This window comes from Martes martes (genome assembly GCF_963455335.1).
Source record: "Martes martes genome assembly, chromosome: 4".
Taxonomy (NCBI): Eukaryota; Metazoa; Chordata; class Mammalia; order Carnivora; family Mustelidae; genus Martes; species Martes martes.
Window position 1 is genome coordinate 112749932 of NC_137891.1, and position 21727 is coordinate 112771658.

At 38.0% G+C, this 21727-nt stretch overlaps 1 protein-coding gene across 2 annotated transcripts in view; it reads left to right on the forward strand.

Annotated features, from left to right (window-relative positions):
* The window catches only part of DNTTIP2 (deoxynucleotidyltransferase terminal interacting protein 2), a 30104-nt gene extending 17849 nt beyond the window's left edge, over positions 1 to 12255 (forward strand). For both annotated transcript variants that reach the window (XM_080802953.1, XM_080802952.1), the window contains exons 5-7: positions 271 to 435; positions 1860 to 1969; positions 10144 to 12255. In XM_080802953.1, coding sequence (XP_080659079.1) covers positions 271 to 435; positions 1860 to 1969; positions 10144 to 10237 — 369 coding nt within the window. In that variant the 3' untranslated portion in view covers positions 10238 to 12255. The remainder of the gene's footprint in view (positions 1 to 270; positions 436 to 1859; positions 1970 to 10143) is intronic.
* Positions 12256 to 21727: the final 9472 nt, after the last annotated feature.

Sequence of the window (21727 nt, forward strand, 5' to 3'; positions counted from 1 at the left end):
AGCGGGGAGTCTGCTTCCCCTTCTCTCTCTCTGCCTGCCTCTCTGCCTACTTGTGATCTCTGTCTAATAAATAAATAAAATCTTTTTTTAAAAAAAAAGAAAAGAAAAAGGTGAATCTGGGGACTAATATATTCTGTTAAGTAACCTCATTTGTTTTTAATTCATGAAGTTTTTTGTATATATAATTTTGAAGGGAATGAGGTATAGTTTATACATTGCTTATTAACGTTAGAATTCTCTGTTTAATTATTTTTGAAATCTGAATTTCAGAAAGAACGACAGAAAACAGCAGGTGATGGCTGGTTTGGTATGAAAGCTCCAGAATTGACAGATGAATTAAAAAATGATCTCAAAGCACTGAAGATGAGAGCTAGCATGGACCCAAAAAGATTTTATAAGAAAAATGATAGGGATGGCTTCCCCAAGTACTTCCAGGTATGAATAAACAATAATGGCAGTGATATTCTGTAGATTTTAGTTTGGAAAGCACTGTAGTGTTCTTTTTGTTTACTCTTAACATAGGTGAATATTTATAGTGCACATCTGCTTGGGCTGTATAATAATGAGCAAAACCCAATTCAGAGAACCTTTTGGCCACCAGCTTGTAATGGCCTTCCATATAGAGAGAAGGTGTTGCAGATGTTAACTAAGTTTCCAGGTCATACCTCTAAAAGTTTTGGAACCTTTGAGTTGGGTAAACCATATATGAATAATATTCGCCTAACAGCAAGGATCCTTACATGATGGAAGAGGAAATAGGGAATCATTTGCACCATACTCTTCTCCTGATAGGGGGGCATCCCCAGGCAAATGCTGAAAATAAGTTAAAAGTTGGTTTCCAAAGTGTTTCCAGATGAAAAATCCAGTTGATTCCCCCTCTTGTGGCTGTCAGGTTCATTCTGTTCCTTCTCACTTACTTAATTACTCTAATAGTCATTCACCTCCAGGTCTCCTCTCCTTCTAGTCCATCCTCCACATTGTAGCCAGTTACCTGTTGTTTTTTTTAAAAGGCAGTCTGTTCATGATACACCTCTGCTCACTGATATCACAGGTAACATTCAATGATACCTTCAGTGATTCTTTATGACCCATAAGATAGAGTCTGTATGGTCTGCACTCAGACCAGCTACCCAGCTTTTCTGTCACATTGCCCTCTTAAGCTCCAACACACTTGGAGGGAACCTTGACCTCCCTTAGGTAGAGTTGGTCACTTTTTTTTTTTTTTTTTTAGGGCATCTATAGTGTTCTGCTCAGCATAATAATTATTTTATGCTTTAATCTTTTAGTTACGTGTCTGTGGATTTTTCTTAAGACTGTGGGCTTCTTGCTGGCAGGGACCAGATATTCTTTGTCTTTATTTCCCAAACACTTAGCACTGTACTTGGCACATGGTGGACCTGGCACATGGTGGACACCAAACGTATGAACAAATGCAGAGTGGGTCCTAAGAAAGTTCTAAGAAAGAAAGTTCTCACCTAGGGGATCAAATAGGTGTGGAGTCGAGTTTATATATCAATTTTATTAAATTGGGAGACTAAAAAAAGAATTGATATTCTCTGTCCCACTTTTCTAGTTACACTATTCATCAAGAATTTACTGTCCTGCCTAGCACTGAATTATATAAGAGGATTTTTGACTTTACTATAAATTCTAATGAAATGTCATTGTAGGAGCCAGTGCCAGTTAAAGAGGTGACTTATTTTTGCTTTAAAAAATGGCAAAACTAACTTTATATTGGTATCATTTAAGTTGGGTTTTTCATTCTTTGCTATAAATATACTTTGTTAGAGCTACCCTGAAATATGAAAGCAACTTAGCATTCAAGTATTGCATGACTCATTTCTATCAATTGCTCATAGATTGGAACCATTGTTGACAATCCAGCTGACTTCTACCATTCACGAATTCCCAAAAAACAAAGGAAGAGAACTATTGTGGAAGAATTGCTGGCTGATTCTGAGTTCAGAAGGTAACGGAATTTATGTCTTACTTTGTATTATGTATGTTTTCCTTTAGAATATACATAAACTTTAAATCTTCAGGTAATTTTTAAATGGCTTTAGCACAGTGTCTTAACAGCACTATTTACATTTTGGATGGGATAATTCTTTATTAGGGAGAACTGTCCTCTATCCACTAGGTGCCAGTAGCACCCCATTCCCAATTTGTGACAAAAATGACTGCCGAGGGGCGCCTGGGTGGGTCAGTCAGTTAAGCGCCTGCCTTTGGTTCACGTCATGATCTCAGGGTCCTGGGATTGAGCCCCGCATCAGGTTCTCTGCTCAGCAGGGAGTCTGCTTCTCCCTCTGCCTGCTGCTCGGCCTGCTTGTGCTCTGTCTCTCTGTCAAATAAATAAATTAAATCTTTTATAAAAAAGTGACTGCTGACATTTCTAGATGTCCCCTGAGGGGCATAAGCATTCTCAGTTTAGAACCACTGCTTTAGATGGAAGCTTGAAAACATTTGACTGACTAGAGGAGAATGAGCCTGCAAAGGAGACTAGGAAAGAGTGGCTAAGAGGCTATTAAGAAAACCAGGATGGCTAGTATCACAGAAGTCAAGGAAGGAGAATGTTTTGAGCAGATACAAATAAACTAGAGGGAGTGATTAACAGGAATAAATGCTGCTGAGAGATCAAACTGGGTGATGGGCATTAAGGAGGGCAGGTGACGTAATGAGTACTGGGTATTACATACAACTGACGAATCACTGAGCTTTACCTCTGAAACTAGTTATACATACTATGTTAATTAATTGAATTTAAATAAAATTAAACTTAAAAAAAGAAAACTAAAACTTCTTTGGATATACATGGAGGTCAAAACATTCTTGCCGGGAGTTTTAAGGGAGCGATGAGGAGGAAACCAGACTAGAGAGGAATGGAGAGTTAGTTGAAAATGAAGAAATGGAGACAATTCTTTGAAGTTTGAGAAGAGGGAGAGGGGCAAGGATAGTAGTGGGCGTGGAGTTAGAGGATTTTTTTTTTTAAGATGGGAGCATTTGGGAATATGTTTAAATGTCCTTGAAGCAGCTATGTATATATTATGGGAGATTTAAAAGCATACTTCATATAGAAACCCTTGTGGAACTTCGAGATTAGTTTAATAGCAAAAGTGAAAAGATTATCAAGGGTTTTAAAAACTTTGTCAGCATGGAAAACAAATTTAACACAAATGTTATGTAAGCTATATATAATTAGTATGGGTAATGGTAAAAATTTTAGAAATAAGCAGTCTTCTTTCCTTACTTATTACTCTCTCCCTGGAAATCTCATCCCCTACAGGGCTTTAGTTATAATCTGTATACTCTTGGCTTCCAAATGCAGTATGTCTCCTGAGTCTAGACCCACATAGCCAGCTGCTGCACCCTTCCAGTACAAGCTAGTCCTTTCCCAGTGCTCTGTATCTCATGACTAAACAGTATCACTAACTACCCATTAGCAAGTCCTTGACACCTCCTCCTTCAGTCCACATTCATTCTGTCAGTCTCTCCTATTTTCCTGTCTCAAGCCTGTTTTTTTCCTCCATCCCCACACAGGCATGGTGCAAGCTGAGTAAGTCTTTGTTTACTAAGTGTTAACCGTATGTTCTTTTTTTGTTGTTTTTGTTTTTAAAGATTTTGTTTATTCATTTGACAGACAGAGATCACAAGTAGGCAGAGAGGCAGGCAGAGAGGAAGGAAAGTGGGCTCCCTGCTGAGCAGAGAGCCCGATGTGGGGCTCGATCCCAGGACCCTGAGATCATGACCTGAGCCAAAGGCAGAGGCTTTAACCCACTGAGCCACCCAGGCGCCCCTTAACCGTGTGTTCTGGTTAAAAATTGACCTGTATTCTGTAATCTTGAGGATAGTAGTCTCAGAAATCACAGCAGTGCTGATAGTGCTTTCACTAAAAAATAATAATGTGAAGAAGTTGGGGGTGTAAACTAGAAATTTTGTAGAATGAAACTCCTAAAATTGCGAATTAGAGGCAGTGTTCTTAGTTCATTATTCCATACTTCAGTCACTGAATGTCATTTTCACAATGTTTGCATTATGTGTGTGCTGCCTGCTTTATTTTAAAAATAAACTATATTGCCTACTGTAAATGGGTTTGTTGGCTTACAATTTTTGTAATGTGCATGAAGATAAATACATTGCTTAAAGTGAATATTGTCTGTCACCTAAATTTATGTATCACACTATGTGAAACACTCTACTAGCCCATCTCCTTGGTATGTTTTAATTCCTTCTACAACATTCTCTTTAAGAGGTTTCTGGCCTCTGGACACTTTGGGATAGGGAAATTCAGTAAACATACTAATGTGTCCTGTGTTCATTAGTAGGAATGCCTTGGAACAGAAGAAGTAAGTGTAATATACAGGAGAAAATGCGATTTTCTGTGTTGTATGTGGTTTTTGGTTTTGTTTGTTGAGGTATAGTTGACTTACAGTGTTTCATTAGTTCTGGGTATGCAATGTGATTCGACAATTCTCTACATTATAAAATGCTCACTACTACAACCGTAGTCACCATCTGTCACCATACAGTGTTGTTGTAATATTATTGACGGTGTTGTCTATGCTGTGCTTTCCGTCTCCATGACTTATTTAAATTCTGGAAGTTTGTACCTCTTTATTCCCTTCATCTGTTTCACCCAGCCCCCACCTCTGGCAACCACCAGTTTATTCTTGGTCTCTCTCTTTGAGGAACCTCCATACTGTTTTGGCACAACCATTGTGGTTGTGCCAAATTATATTCCCACCAACAAAAGCATAAGGGTTCCTTTTTCTCCACATCCTAACACTTGTTACTACTTTTGATACTAAGTATTCTATTTAAGAATCTGTTTTTTGTTTGTTCATCTGCTTTTTTAGATTCCATTTATAAGTGAAATCATATTGTCTTTCTCTGTGTGACTTACTTAATATTCTCTAGGTCCATCCATGTTGCCCTGAATAGCAAGATTTCATTCTTTTATATGGCTCAGTAATATTCCAGTGTGTGTGTGTGTGTGTGTGTGTGTGTGTGTGTCTGTATATGTCTGTCTCAGATCATCTTTATTCATTCATCTATCGATGGGACACTTGGGTTGTTTCTAAATCTTGGCTATTGTAAATAATGCTGGAGTGCATGTATCTTTTTGAGTTAGTGTTTTTGTTTTATTTGGGTAAATACCAGGTAGTGGAATTACTAAGTCTTATGGTATTTTTGTTACTGATTTTTTGAGGAACCTCCATACTGTTTTCAACAGTGGGTACACCAGTTTACATTCCTACAAAGAGTACATGAAAGTTGCCAACTTTTCTCCAAATCCTTGCCAACATTTGTTACTACTTGTATTTTTGATACCAGCCATTCTGACTGGTATGATGTGATGTTGCACTGTAATTTTGATTTGCATTTGCCTTGTGATTAGTGATGTGGAACATCTTTTCATGTGTGTGTTGCCCTTTTCTGTATGTCTCTGGCGAAATATTCAGGCCCTCCGACTATTTTTTAATCAGATTTTTGGTTTTTGGTTTTTTGTGTTTTTTTTTTTTTTTTGATGTGAGTTGTGTAAGTTACTTAATATATTTTGGATAGTAACTCCTTATCAGATTATCATTTGCACATAAATTTTCTCCATTCAGTGGGTTGCCTTTTTGTTTTATTGGTTTCCTTTGCTCTGCAAAAACTTTTTTGCAAGTAGTGTAGTCCCACTTGTTTATTTTTACTTTTTTTCCCTTGCCTGGAGAGACATACCTATCAATATTTTGCTAAGACTTACGTCCCAAGAGATTGGTGCCTATGTTTTCTTTTAGGAGTTTTACTCTTTTAGGTCTCACATTTAGGTCTTTAATCCATTTTGATTTTTGCATATGGTGTAAGAAAGTGGTCCAGTTTTCATTCCTTTGCATGTAGCTATCCTGTTTTCCCAACACCATTTATTAAAAAGACTATTTTTCTCCATTGTATATTCTTGCCTCCTTTGTCATAGATTAATTGGCCATATAAGTGTGTGTTTCTTTCTGGGCTCTCTTCTGTTCCACTTATATGTTTTTATACCAGTACCTTACTGTTTTGATTACTTTGTAGTATATCTTGAAATCTGGGATTTTGATACCTCCAGCTTTGTTATTCTTTCTTAAGATTGCTTTGGCTATTTGAGGTCTTATGGTTTTGTATAAATTTTAGGATTATTTGTTCTAGCTCTACAAAAAATGGTACTGTGAAATTTTTTAGGAATTGCGTGGGATCTCTATATTGCATTGGGTACTATGGACATTTTAAGAGTATTAATTCTTCCAATCCATGAGCATGATATCTTTCCGTTTGTATGTGTTGTCTTCAATTTTTTTCATCAGTGTCTTACAGCTATCAGAGTATACAGGTCTTTCAGTCTCCTTGGTTAAATTTATTCCTAGGTATTTTATTTTTTTGTGGTACAGTTGTAAATGGATTGTTTTCTTAACTTCTCTGCTACTTTGTTATTAGTGTATAGAAACACAGCATTTCTGTATATTAATTTTGTATCCTGCAGCTTAACTGAATTCATTTATTCTGGTAGTTTTTGGCAGGGTCTTCCGGCTTTTCTCTATGTAGTGTCATGTCATCTATAAATAGTGACAGTTTTACTTCTTCCTTCCCGATTTGGATGCCTTTTATTTTTCTTATTTAATTGCTGCATCTAGGACTTCTGGTACTGTATTAAGTAAAAGCAGTGAGAATGGACATCCTCATTTTATTCCTGATCTTAGAAGGAAAGCTATCGGTTTTTCACCATTATGATGTTAGTTGTTTATTTTTCGTGTGTGGCCTTTACTGTGTTGAGGTATGTTTCCTCTAAACCCACTTTGTTGAGAGTTTTTAAATCATGAATGGATATTGTACTTTGACTTTTCTTTAAAGGGGGCGGCACAGAGGGAGAGAAAGAAAGAATCCTAATAAGCAGGCTTCATGCCCAGCAGGGAGCCCAACACAGGGCTTGATCTCACTACCCTATGATCATGACCTGAGCCAGAGAGTCCAATGCTTAACCAACTGAGCCACCCAGGCACCCCAACAAATGTTTTTTGATTTGTGGGGGTTTTTTTTGAGATGATCATAGGGTTTTATTCTTTTTCTTGTCAGTGTACATTGATTTGCAAATATTGTACTGCTCTTGCATGTGTAGATTAAATCCCACTTGATCATGGTAAATTATGTTTTCAATGTATTGTTGGTTTGCTGATGTTCTTTTTTTTTTTTTTTAAAGATTTTATTTATTTATTTGACAGACAGAGATCACAAGTAGGCAGAATGACCGGCAGAGAGAGAGAGAGAGAAGGAAGCATGCTCCCCGCTGAGCAGAGAGCTTGATGTGGGGCTTGATCCCAGGACCCTGGGATCATGACCTGAGCGGAAGGCAGAGGCTTTAACCCACTGAGGCACCTAGGTGCCCCATGTTTGCTGGTATTTTATTGAGGATTTTTGCGCCTGTGTTCATCAGGTATATTGACTTGTAGGTTTTTTTGCAGTGTCTTTGGCTTCAGTATTAGAGAAATGCTGGCCTCATAAATGAATTTGGAAGTTTTCCTTCATTTTATATTGTTTTGGAATAGTTTGAAAAGAATAGGAATTAACTCCTCTTTTAAATGTTTGGTGGAATTCAGCTATGAATCCATCTGGTCTTGAATTTTGTTGGGAGTCTTTTGATTACTGATTCAGTTTTGTTAATAGTAATAGATCTCAAATTTTCTATTTCTTCCTGATTTAGTTTTAGAAGATTGTCCATTTCTAGCAACCCATTTTTTTTCTAGGTTGTCCCAATTTGTTGGCATATACTTTTTCATAGTATTCTCTTGTAAATCTTTGTATTCCTGTGGCATCTTTTAATTCTTCATTTCTGATTTTGTGTTCTCTTATTTCTTGATGAGTCTGGCTTTTTATTTTTTTTATTTTTTTGAGTTTTTGTTGTTGATGTTTTAGATTTTTATTTATTTGTCAGAGAGAGAGAGCACAAGCAGGCAGCGTGGCAGGCAGAGGCAGAAAGAGAAGCAGGCTCCGCGTTAAGCGAGGAGCCTAATGTGGAACTCGATCCTGGTATCCTGGGATCATGACCTGAGCTGAAGGCAGCGGCTTAACTGACTGAGCCACCCAGGCATCCCTGGCTTTTTTGTTTTTTAGTCTCTATTTTATTTCTGCCTTAATCTCACTTTTTCCATCCTTCTACCAACTTTGGGCTTTGTTCTTTTCTAGTTCCTTTGGTGTAAAGCTAGATTGTTTGAAGTTTTTCTTGTTTATTGCGGTAGGCCTGTATCACTCTAAACTTCCTCATCCATTTTTGCTACATCCCAGAATTGACCATTTTCATTTTCATTTGTCTTCATGTATTTTTTTTGCTTTCCTTTTTGATTTCTTCATTGACCCTTTGGTTGTTTAGTAGTATGTTGTTTAGCTTCCATTTATTTATGGTTTTTTCCTTATAATTTATTTTGTTTCATATCATTCTTTAGAAAAAATGCTTGGTATAATTTCAGTCTTCTTAAATTTATTGAGACTTGTTTTGTGGGCTAGCATGTGGTCTGTCCTGGAGAATGTTCCATGTGCACTTGAAAAAAATGTGTATGTATTCTGTTGTTTTTGAACGGAACATTCTCTATGTATCTGTTAAGTCCATCTCATCCAATGTGTCATCAAAAGCCATTGTTTCCTGGTTGATTTTCTGTTTGGATGACCCATCTATTGATGTAAATGGAGTGTTAAAGTGCCCTACTGTTGTATTACTGTCTGCTTCTCCCTTCATGTCTGTTAATTTTTGCTTTTTTTAGGGGCTTCTATGTTGGATGCATAGAAATTTACAGTTGTTATATCCTCATTTGAACTCTTTATTATATAATGCCATTCTCTGTTTCTTGCTACAGTCTTTGTTTAAAGTCTGTTGCCTGATGAAAGTATTGCTAACTGGCTTTTTTCCCCACTGCATTTGCATGGAATATCTCCTTCACTTTCAGTTTATATGTGTCTTTAAGCTTGAAGCGAACCTCTTGTAGGCACCATATAGATGAGTCTTGTTTTTGATTCAGTCAGTCTCCTGTGTCTTTTGATTGGAGCATTTAGTCTCTTTACATTTAAAATAATTGCTGATAGGTCTGTAGTTACTGCCATTTTAATAGTTTTCTGGTTGTTTTTGTAGTTTTTCTCCATCCTTCTCTTGCTCTCTTCCCTTGGGGTTGATGGCTTTCTTTAGTATTATGTTCGGATTACTCTTTATTTTTTATGTAACTGTTATGGTTTTTGATTTGTGGTCACCATTGGATTCATATGTAACATCCAGTGTGACAGCAGTCTGTTACTTTGTTGTCACTTAAGTTCGAACACATATGATTTGTTTTTTTTTTTTTCATTTTCAGTGTAATCTTAGGTTTGTTAGAATGTGTAAATTGTGCTGGCTTCTTGTAGGATTGAGTGAGCTGTTAAATTGTAAAAGGCTTAAATAGCTTGTTTTAAAGAGAGTATCAGCTAATCCTGACCTTTAGTAATAACAGATTTCTATAACACAGTGAAAGTGGTCAGAACAGTTTTATAAAGTTAAAGAATTCTTAATTTTTCTGAATCAAACTACCGATGAGCCCTTCTTTTGAACATCTGTGGACTACATTTATCAATATTTACCATAATGGCAGTTAAAATTAAGAAACTTCAAAAATATTTGTTGATTCCTTTTAAAATAGCCCATTACACATTGACATTTTCATGAACAAAACAAAAATGAGTTAGTGCAAATCTCTCTAATATCTAGCTTAAAGATAGTTAGAGCCTTATACCTGCTTCTGCATCAGTCTGTTTTTACATTTTTGTCTTACAAAAGTCTTTAAAGCATTTGATGTCATCTGGTAACTGGATATGGTACATGGTCCTCTAGTGGTTGAAAGTTTTCAAAAGCCCCCCCTTATAGTTACCATTTTTTTTCCTCACTAAACTACAGGCTCTGTGAGGGTGGGGACTATGGTTGTCTGGTTTACTGCTTAGTCCCCTAACTCCAAATATGGCTCCACATGGTGGAATTTAGTACAAATATGCTAAGATAGTGAAAATGCAAATAATTTTTTGAGATTTAGATGTTACACCACTTCATCACCACCCCTATTACATTAACTTCTGTTGTCATACTTTAGAACCTAAAAGTCTGGTTTTTCTTTTTAGATACAACCGAAGGAAGTACTCAGAGATCATGGCTGAAAAAGCAGCGAATGCAGCAGGAAAGAAATTTCGAAAGAAGAAGAAATTTCGCAATTAAGATTCACCAATCAAGCCATAGTATTTTATATCTCCCTTTATTTACTCAAGATGTTTTGAAAATTAACAAAATCACACAAATTAATATAGACTGGCCCTGTTTGAAAAAAAATTGACTTGAGGGAGAATTGACACATATCCCTTGGGGTAAAAACAGGTGTGTCTACGAAAGACCCACCCATGCTTAGACCTTTTGAGGGAGAAAAAGGAAAACCTCAACCGTTTTAAGATGAATACCATTTTTGTAAAGTTTCAACACTTGGTTATTTAAAGAAAATTGAATTAAAAACATTTAGAAAGTATAAAGTTTGTTAACATATACAGAAAGCTTTAGAATTACATGGTCAAATCTAAACAATACTGTAGCACATGCGCGCATTTTGTGTGCCTGTGTGTTTTTGTGTGTAGGGGGAGACGGTATATCAGAAATGCTGTGTGTGTGTGTGTGTGTGTGTGTGTGTAGGTGTAGGTGTAGGTAGAAAGGAGATGGTATACCAGAAATGCCTTTTTCTAAGTTCAGGTCCAGAAAATTGGTGAACCTGGGATACAGACACCTGCTTGTTGTAAGCATAAAAGTTGTAGTTGAAGCCAAAGTATTCTTGGAGCAAATGTGTGTTAGTATATGACACAAGAAATGAAGCTATATAAAAAGGACTTAAGGTAAAGAAGACTTCCTAGAAAGTTTGGGTTAAGGGTGGACAAAGCAAGAGAACGGTTATCTTTAGCAGTTGAAATAGGAAAGATTAATTTTATTCAGTGTGAGTGTTGTGTTCCAGGTGAATTAGTCATAAATAAGATAATTTTAACTTGGCCTGAAATAATTTTAAAGTGGCTCAGTTTATTTCATCTCCAATAGCAGTACACATCCTGATTGATCTATTTGTGGTACCTAAGGAGTATTGGCAATTTCTCATAACGCATCTTAGTAGGTTCTTCCTTTAATATCATTGTATATGGAACCTCCATTTTCCCAGCAAACTGCTTGGGATTTCAGTAAATATAAAATTTCACATTTTGTATTTATTTTTGGGGATCATAACCAGCCTAGTAATAGAACTGACTGTGACATTCATAGGTGAAGTTAGGTAAATATCTATACCTGTTCTCTTTTACAGAAAAACTTTTATTCCAAGAATATTAAGTTTTGCCTTCTACTGGGTAAAATAAGGACCAGCTATGAAAGAATTAAATACCAAAACAAGAAGTAACAGTTAGTTTACCCTTTACACATTCTTCCAGAAGGAGTCATTGTTCTCAGAACACTGCTTCGACTCATGCTACTCTGCCATAAGAACACTCAAAATTGTTTAATCATTTGGTATGATCTCTGACACAGAAAGTTTGAGGACTTTACCCAGTTTTTCTCAGGATCAAGGTGTGGATCAACTTCTTACCTACCATATGATTTTGGGGATGGTTTCTGACTCATGAATGCTACTGTAGGTTAAATTATTTGGTACCTGAAAACTGCAGCCATGACATATTTCTGATGTTACAGTTCATATTACAAGTAAAACAACATTAGTGACTTACAATCTTTGCCACACAAAAAGCAGCATTAGTGCTTTCTGGATTAGAAGGCAGTGCTAAGGAAAGAGAACTGAGCCTAAGCACTAAGTCCAGCTCTATCCTTAAGCCACCTTAGGTGTGTGTGTTTTGAGTATTTACTTTTAGTTATATTTTAACATGCTCTCTTTTGTCTCCAGATTCATTTTTAATTTTATTTCATTATATTCATTTTTGTAAGCCACTTAAATAACTTGGAACAAGATAGAGTTTTTAACAATTACAAAGTACTTAGTGAAATAAGCTGAAATAATTTAACTAAAAATCATTTAAAGTCACCTCTACTAATGTTTATTTTAAGGAACTGAAACTGGTAATACAGCACCTTCATCTCAAATGTGATCTTCAGAAATTTTAAGTCTTCAGAACTAAAGGGTATCAAAGTATAATTACAGGTAAAGGTCAGAAGGAGGTCTTCGTGTTCCCATTCTTCTATAAATATCTGGATATTTGAATAATGGATGTATTTTCCTTGGTTTTTTAAGCAAAGCAGTTCTGATGAGAAGCAGGTTTTAGTGACTTTGGCTTGTGTCACTAAAGGTTACTCACTGGAACTTATCTAAGGCTTTCTGACTATGAGAAGGTACCCTGACTCCTCAACTGAGAAGCATTACAAAGCATACAGAGTGCTGACATGGTAGAGTGTGCGGACAGAAGAAGGGCCTTCAAAATACCCTAAGAGCGCGAAAGATTTCTGAAACACCCCATCTTGCTGCACAGTGCCTTTAAGACCACTTACTAGAAATTCCTATAACACAACTAGTTTGTTAAGTGAGGAAATGAGGGAGAGGAAAAGGAGGGTGGAAGAAATCAGATGGAGCCAGGGTGAAATCAGTAAAATGATTCTGTGAAACTGAGTATAACAGTTGGTAAAGGTGGGCTCTGAGCTTCCTAGTATCCAACACAAAAATCAGTTCTGTGTTCACCATTGATAGAAGATAAAACCTAACTGCTTTAGAGAAGCCCCATTATTCCTTATTATTAAGACCTGAGAAACTTCTCATGGATCCCCATAACAAGGATGTCTGTTGAGAGGCCTTACTAGGCTGCCCAGAGTTCAATACAATCTTTTAAATAATTTTTTTTTTTTTTAGATTTTATTTGACAGATCACAAGGAGGCAGAGGGCAGGGGAAGCAGGCTCCCCACTGAGCAGAGAGCCTGATGCGGGGCTCGATCCCCGGACCTTGAGATCATGACCTGAGCCGAAGGCAGAGGCTTCACCCACTGAGCCACCCAGGCACCCCTGGAGCTCAATATAACTTTAAGTAACTGGGATAAACTTAGGGGATCCCACTCTTAGTAAGTTACAAGAAAACATCTAATGACAAAAATGTTAATAATCATTTCTGAGGTATGTACATTTTCAGTTCAATCTCTGTCACTGACAACTATTGTTCAGTGATTACCAGAACATTTTATTGAAAGTTTTCAGTAAGATCTTTCAGAAAATCAGTAAGGGTTGAAACAAAAATGCTTTCTAATAAGCATCTGGCCAATTGAGATGTAAAATGCAGGTCTTCTTAGGATTACACAAGCTAAAAGTGAGGAAGAAGTGTTTCTAATTTTAAAAGTGAAGTAGTAACGCTTCCAATTATTAACAATTCCAAGAAGCAGGGTTAGTAGCGTGACCTGTAATTAAATGTAATAGCCGATCAGTGTTTTATCAAAGAAATGAAACCTCTGTATGAACTTAAATGTGAAGTTAGGTAACAGTGTCTCAAGAGGTCCTGAAGTGGAAAAAAGTTCTCAGTAAATCTTAACATGAATGGTGAGGAAGGCAAAATTATTTTAGGTAGAGGTGATGGGTGGTGGACAGTAGATGTTTCAGTTATTAGTGCATAACAAGTTATCCCCAAAACTCTGACTCAAAAGCACCACCATGTTCTTACATATCCTGATCGGCGGGCCAGGGCTTGACTGGGTGGCTTGTACTCTACGGGGTATCATATGAGGTCACTCGGTGATTCCGCTACTAGGGGAATCAATCTAGAAGGTTCAAGACACTTACCTAACATACTTAGTACCTTGTAATGTTCTTTTAAAAATAGGGGGACATGTGAAATTTTTCCTCAGAATAGCACAGAATTGCTATAAAACCAAAGACCCACATACTTTGTGTGGCAATGTAGGCTCTGGCCTGGTTAAGTGGACCGAATGCATAGTCATTTAGGAAAATTCTACTTTTCACCCACCTCCTTCCTTGTCCTGAAGGAGAAGGAGTTGCTAACAAGATTGAAGTGAGCCCAAGGTACTGGGCTCTGTTTTTACAAATGAAGAGAGTTGCTGTATTGACAGGTCAGAAAACATGTGCTGTCACTTCCTGTTAGGGTGCAGGCCTGTCATCCTCTTTTCCAAAGAAGGTGGGAAGGTGGACTTGGGGCTTTCCTGAGCCACACTTTTTCTACTAAAGGTAAGGGATGATGAGGACATAAGTTGTTCATCACAACTTAGGTGAGAAGTCATGCAGACGGGGATCTCTTCCAGCTATGAGCGGAGTGGTGCTTTCTTCCTCTGGACTCTTAATAGTTACAACCAGAACTGCAAAAGAGGGACTGGTAAGGCTCAGGCACCAAATCCTGACTTCAAACTCCATGTAACATACTGAAATTCTGAGGTCTTGTTCCTTAGGTGTTTTCCAGATCTTTTTTAAAACGACAGGAAATAAATATGTGCTTATAGTCATCTGTGTGAAAAGAAATGTATGCAGCTTTGTTTAGTCTCTCACTCCTTCCTACACCTACCCAAGCCCCATAACTCAGGGAAGTTCAGAAGAGTAACATATTAAAGTAGAAGTACAGACAAGACACATTGTAGTTAACTAGACTTTTTCTATATCTTAAAGTCTGTGTATTATCAGTAAGACTTATTTTTTCCTTAAATGTATATGCGCACATATGTACACACATACATGCAAAAACAGCAGTGAGATGATGAGTATGTCATAGCTTACTTCTGGAATGTGAAGTTCATTAAAACCTTGGCTATTTTATCTACAATCTGCCCTTCCAGCCAAATCTGCCACTTCTCCCCACTTCAGCTTCACAACAGGGTCATCTCAGCTGCCTCAATGTGGAGGAGACCAGCTATCAAAGTGACATGAAAGAGTACTAAACAACTGGGCCAGTGCCTTCCCCATGCTTTCGTGATTGCAATTGCTGCCCTTTTTACATATTTTACCTTTAGAGAGATTCTTGGTCTTTCCTATAGTGAAATCACTCCTGATTCAATGAAAAACATGTCCATCAAGATGACCCTATAGTTCCTCAGTCTCAAATTCAATGTCATCAATTCCAATTACCCTCATTTCCACTCCACTTCAGCCAATTGCTATCATTGCCTTAGACTTGTTACTTGAAACTTCAAAGGTCAAGCTTCTGAACTCCCAGGGTACCCCAATCTGTTAGCCTTCCCTTTTATTTTTTTTTTAAGATTTGATTTATTCCACAGAGATAAAGAGAATGAGTGGGAGAAGGGGCAAGGGAAGAAGCAGACCCCCTGCTGAGCAGGGGGCCTGGGCGGGGAAGGGGGGTGGTATCTGGATCCCAGCACCCTGGGATCAAGACCTGAGCCAAAGGCAGATGCTTAACCAACTAAGCCACCCAGGTGCCCAGCCTTCTTCCTTCTAATCCAGCCTTGGCTGCACTTTGGAATTACCTGGGGTGGCTTCAATAATATGGATGCCTGGGCCCCACCCCCAGAGATTGTGATGTCCTGATCTCAAGCATTGCACCTGCTCTTACTCTCCTAATCCTCCACCCATCAGGATACATTTTCCTCCTAACCAGTCTGGACCCAATCAGACATCTAAAAAAATTCTTTGTATCCCATGGTCTCTCTATTCTCTACTTTTTTCTGTTACTGTCACCTGCCAGGCCCAGCCAGGGAAACACCCACTATTTCTTAAATGTCCAGATTACTGAGATTTGGGAAACTACCATAAGCTACAGACTCTTTGGCTGGGCTTTCACTGCTGCTCCACAGTTCTTTTATTCAATTCTGATTACTTTCCACCAAATTCATTCAGTCTGAAAGCCAGCCAGTCACCACAAAATTGAGTCTTACAAACTATTTAAGCATCAGGGTACACCAGTGAAGAAGATGTAGCCCCTGAACCCACATTCACTTACCAACTAGCTTCCCAGTAAGGCACTGACCCAAGACAGGATGACAGGAGAGGGGACAAGTCAGGGTATTTCTGTCCTGCTTTAGATTGGGTTGGGGCTCTGCCATTTCCCAGTCTCCACCAGGCAGCCCTCTGCCACTGAATGGCCCAAGCTTCTGGGTTCTGGTAACACCATCTCCTCCCAATGACCCTGTGGCACTAAGGGTGACTGAGGTTTCCTACTTTTCCAATCTCTGGGTTGCCACACTTTTAGCACTTCCATCACCATCTATAAAGAATCCCCTTTATTAAATTCTTTAGAGCAATGCATTTTTCTGCCTGGACCCAACTGATACATGTCAGCCAAACCAAACTAGTTGATATGGAGTTTTCAGTCAGTGAGCATACACTGAGTTCTAGGTACGCCAGCCACTCTGCCAGATACAGTGAGTTTTTCACCTTTTATATCTGTTCATATGGTTAACCCCACCTAAAATATCCCTTGCTTCTTTCCCACCTAACAAAACACATGACCTTTCAAACTTACAAGAAGCCAGTATTCTGAGCATCTACTCTATGCAAGGCACGCTGCTGGGGGTATGTCCCAGGCATCACAGAATTGATAGTCAACATTTCTTCATAAAATGTTTTATCAGATTTTCTCTACAGATGTGTACACTCTTGAAATTCCCATTTGAGTGCTTTTTTTTTAAATTGTATTTAACAAACACCTATGTAGCACTTACTACTAGGCACTGTTCTAAGAACTTACAAATATAGCGGGTATTTTTTATATAGCGGGTTTTTATGTAACTGTTTATGCATGTATGTATCTATGAAACATACATATATAACAATTCAGGTAACCTTAGGTAAACCTATGAAGTAGGTGCTACTATTATCCTCATTTTATAAGTGAAGAACAAGGCACAGAGAGTAACCTGCCTAAGGTCACAGAGCTAGTAAGAATAACTCACACTTTTATTTTAACCTTGCATTATGGCTATCTGCATACCTGTTTCCATATCACCAGCAAAAACTGCTGAACTTTTCCCCCTTTCTTTGCCAGTTACAGATGTGATTTTTACCTGGGAATGTGGCTACCTGGAAAAAAAAAAAAAAAAGCTATGATTCTCACCTTTCCATGGGATGTAAATGAAAGCAGTATGTCCAACTTCTGGGAAGTGTCCCTCAGAGAAGGGTGAGCTTGAAGTGGGGCTCTGTCCCTTTCTCTTCTTCCCACTAACTAGTATGTTGACCTGATGGGAGGGGAGGAGCAGTCTTCTGGTACATCAGGGGGAAAAAAGCTTCATTTTAAGGTGAAAGAATAAAAAGGAGCCTAGATCTCATCTCTCATGATCAAGAGGTTGCCAAAGTCTGAACTTTCACATGAGGAAGAAATCTCCATCTGGTCAAATCCATTGTTATTTTGAATACCCTGCTACTCACACCAAAGCCAATCCTAATTAGTGGGATAATCGATCCATAGCTCCCTGCCCCACACACTAGGGTGAACTCTTGAAAATGCACTCTGTCTCTCTCATCTTTGTAATTCTTTCCAATGTGGTTCTTTGAACAAAGCTAATACTCAAAAGTATATATCCAATTGAGGATGAATGAGATTATTAAATATTTTTAAAATACTGATGGATGTAGAAAGCCCCGGATCAGGTGGAAACTGGGATGTAATCACTCCTGGCCTTTGGTCCTTTGAGTCTGTTTGGACCACAGGCAGCAATATGGGAGTGTCTCCCTGCCTTGGGGCAACTCCCTCTCTGTCAATACCTTCCTGAATCCTGGGATTGTGAGGCCGAGCTGTAAAAGAGCCCAAAGAAAACAGATCTTCACAACTAACACCTTCAATTGTCCCTTCATCTTCATGCTTTTATCCCTGCCCTCTTCCTACCTGCCTCCAAAGAGTAGATGTTTTCCCATCATTCCTCGGCTAATCTTTTCACCTTACTCCCATAACATTTTTGCATCTTAATTTTCTCATCTCTAAAATGGGGATAATTATTATTTATAGGACTTGGGGAATAATTAAATGGCAAGGGCTAACTAAACTTGTTGGCGTCTAGAAAAACGTTACAGGTTTCCCTTTTCCTCTTGACTCTTTCTCTAGAGGCAACTTGCTTGGTCAGGTAGAATACTTTCTTCTTGTTCTCTTCCTACCTCTCCTGCTGCCTTTTCCTGGACTTTGAAAAACCCATTCTTTGCCTATCCTTCAAATGTCTGTGCTCTGGGTTTCTCCAGACCACCTCCCTAGTTCTAGCCTCCATCATTTTCTTACCTGGACAACTCCACCCGCCCTGAATTGATCTCCCAGCTTCCAGTCCTGTGCTCCTCCCACCGGACATCCACACTATAGCCTGAGCGGGGCTGGGAGGCACACATCTAAGCTCACTGCTGCCTCCTCAAAAGCGACTCACAGTCCTTAACATGTACAAGAACTTCAGGACATGCTACATGCTAAAACCACTATAAAGAGAGATTTTAACGAGGGGAGCTTCTAACGAGGGGAGCTCCCAAATGTATATTTATGGCTGAGATCCAGCATATAGTGAAATGTAAGGAGTCAATAAATGTTGAATGCAATTCAGAAAAACTTCAGTGGGTAAGCGGTATCAGAGCTGCCAATGTGAAAGTGATCTAGGAACAATTTTTTTTCCCCTTCATGATTAGTATTGGGTTTTGTTTTCGTTGGTTTTTTTTTAAACTTGACATTTTTATTACAAGGATAAGATTGGCTTATTATGAAAAAAATTCAAACATTAAAATGAGATATGAAGTAAAAAAAAGCCTTCCCTCCCTTATTATCACTGCTCCTCCTGGTCCAGCACTGTTAACTGTATACACTTTCAGAAAGTTCTTATGCACACACAATCATAGTAAGGCACTTGTTATTACTATTATTATTTGCATTATTTAACACAAGTACAATCACATTAAACACACTTATTTTCATATCAGCTTTTTTCATATAATCTGGGATATTTTTCCATAGTGGTATATATACATCCTCCTCAATTTTAAAAGGTCTCCATTGTATTCAATTATACCACTCTACTGTACTTTTGTCAGACAGTTCATTATTTTAAAAATTTTTAATTGAACTGTAGTTGGCATTTATTAGTTTCAAGTGTACAACACAGTGATCGACAATTCTGTATGTTACACAATGCTCACCATAAGTGTAGTCATCATCTGTCACCATACAAAGTTATTATAATATTGATTATATGCTCCTATTCTGTACTTTTCATCCCCATGAAAATTTTATCCCCATGACTTATTTTAAGATTTTTATTTGTCAGAGAGAGAACACAAGCAGGAGGAACAGCAAGCAGAGAGAGAGAAGCAGGCCGGCTGAACAAGGAGCCTGATGTGGGACTCGATTCCAGGACCCTGGAATCATGAACTGAGCTGAAGACAGCCGTTTAACCGACTGAGCCACGCAGGTGTCCCCTGCGACTTATTTTAAAACCGAAGTTTGTACCTCTTAATCCCCTTTACCTATTTCTCCCATACTTCTACTCCCAGCAACCACCAAGTTTGTTCTCTGTATTTATGAGTTTGTTTACAAACAGTTCAGTATTGATAGACATCTAGGTTATTTCTAGTTTGGGCCATTCTAAATAATGCTGCATTTATGGTAGATAAATAAATGTCAATTTTTCTAAATACACAAAAATGCAAAATATTAGAATTTACACATCACAACCAAGTAGGATCCACTTCAGAAATGCAAGAAGGGTTAAATATTAGAAAAATCTGTTAATATATTGCATAGTATTAACAGATCAAAGGAAAAAACCTCCATAGATTACTGACAACTAGGGATGGTTTCTTAATGTGATAAAGTGTGTGTGTGTGTGTGTGTGTGTGTGTGTGTGTGTGTGTATGCATGTATGTGTGTGCAGGAACACCCCAAAAGCTAGCATCATGCTTAATGGAGAAGCATTCCTATAATGGTCAGATACAGGACAGCTCAGTCTACTATCACCATCATCACAGAAATTAACATTTTTTGGAGATAATACCAGATGCTATTATAAGAGAAATAATAATGTGGCATAAGAATTAGAAAAAAAGGGGCGCCTGGGTGGCTCAGTGGGTTAAGCCGCTGCCTTCGGCTCCGGTCATGATCTCAGGGTCCTGGGATCGAGTCCCGCATTGGGCTCTCTGCTCAGCAGGGAGCCTGCTTCCCTCTCTCTCTCTCTCTGCCTGCCTCTCTGCCTACTTGTGATCTCTCTCTGTCAAATAAATAAATAAAATCTTAAAAAAAAAAAGAATTAGAAAAAAAAATTATAATCAATTGTGAGTCATATATGTCCAGAAAACACAACAGTCAACTGGAAAAACTACTTTTCCTTTTAAAAACTTGAGATATAATTCACATACCATAAAATTCAGTCCTTTAAAAATATACAGGACACTGGGATTTTGTATATGCAGAGTTATGCAATTATCACCGCTTATTCCAGAACCTTTCTGTCACTCCCCAAAAATCCCATTAAATACACAGTCACTTCACATTCCCCTTAGCCCCAGCACTTGGCAACAATTAACTTCTGTCTCAATAGATTTGCCTATTTAGGATATTTTATATAAATGGAATCATATAATATGTGGTCTTTTACAACTGGATTTTTTTACTTGGCATAGTTTTCAAGGTTTATCCATGTTGCAACATGAATCAGTATTTCATTCCTTTTTTATTGCTGAATAATAATATTCCATTGTATGGATGTACCACATTTTGTTTATCCACTCATCAGCTGATGCATGTTTGGGTTGTTTTTACTTTCTGTTTATTAAGAATAATGCTACTATGAACAATCATGTACAGATTTTTGTGTTAACATATGTTTTCACTTCTCTTGGGTATATACCTAGGCATGAAACTGCTGGGTTATATAGTAACTCTGTATAAACTTTTGACTAATTGCCAACTATATTCCAAAGAGACTGTACCATTTTACATCCCTACTGGCAATGTATGAGGGTTCTAACTTCACATCCATGCCAACACTTGTTATTGTCTTTTTTTTTTTTTTAAGATTTTATTTATTTGAGAGAGAGAGGGAGTGCACACACAAGCGTTGGGGCAGAGGAGAAACAGATTCCCTGGATGATTGGGGAGCCCAATGTGGGGGTCAATCCCAGGACCCTGAGGTCATGACCAGACACTTAATTGACAGACACTTAATCTGTCTTTCTAATTACAGCCATCCTGGTGGATGTGAAGTGGTATCCCATGGTTTGGGATTTTATTTATTTATTTATTTATTTATTTAAAAGATTTTATTTATTTATTTGACAGAGATCACAAGTAGGCAGAGAGGCAGGCAGAGAGAGAGGAAGGGAAGCAGGCTCCCCCTTGAGCAGAAAGCCTAATGTGGGGCTCGATCCTAGGACCTTGAGATCATGACCTGAGCCGAAGGCAGAGGCTTAACCCACCGAGCCACCTAGGCGCCCCTGAAAAATCATTTTAAATAGTAAAATAGTTCAATTAAGATGGCTGGATAAAAATTTATTTTTTAAAATATCAAAAGCCTTCTTATATACAAGCAATAATCACTTAGAACATATAATGGAAGGGGCGCTTAGATGGCTCAGTCAATTAAGACTCTGCCTGCAGCTCAGATCATGATCCCAGGGTCCTGGGATTGAGCGCTGCATTGGGCTCCTTGCTCAGCAGGGAGCCTGCTTCTTCCCCTACCTGCCACTCCCCCTGCTTGTGCTTGTTCTCTCTCTCTCTGGCAAATAAATAAATAAAATCTTTATTTAAAAAAAAATATATATATATATATGTAATGGA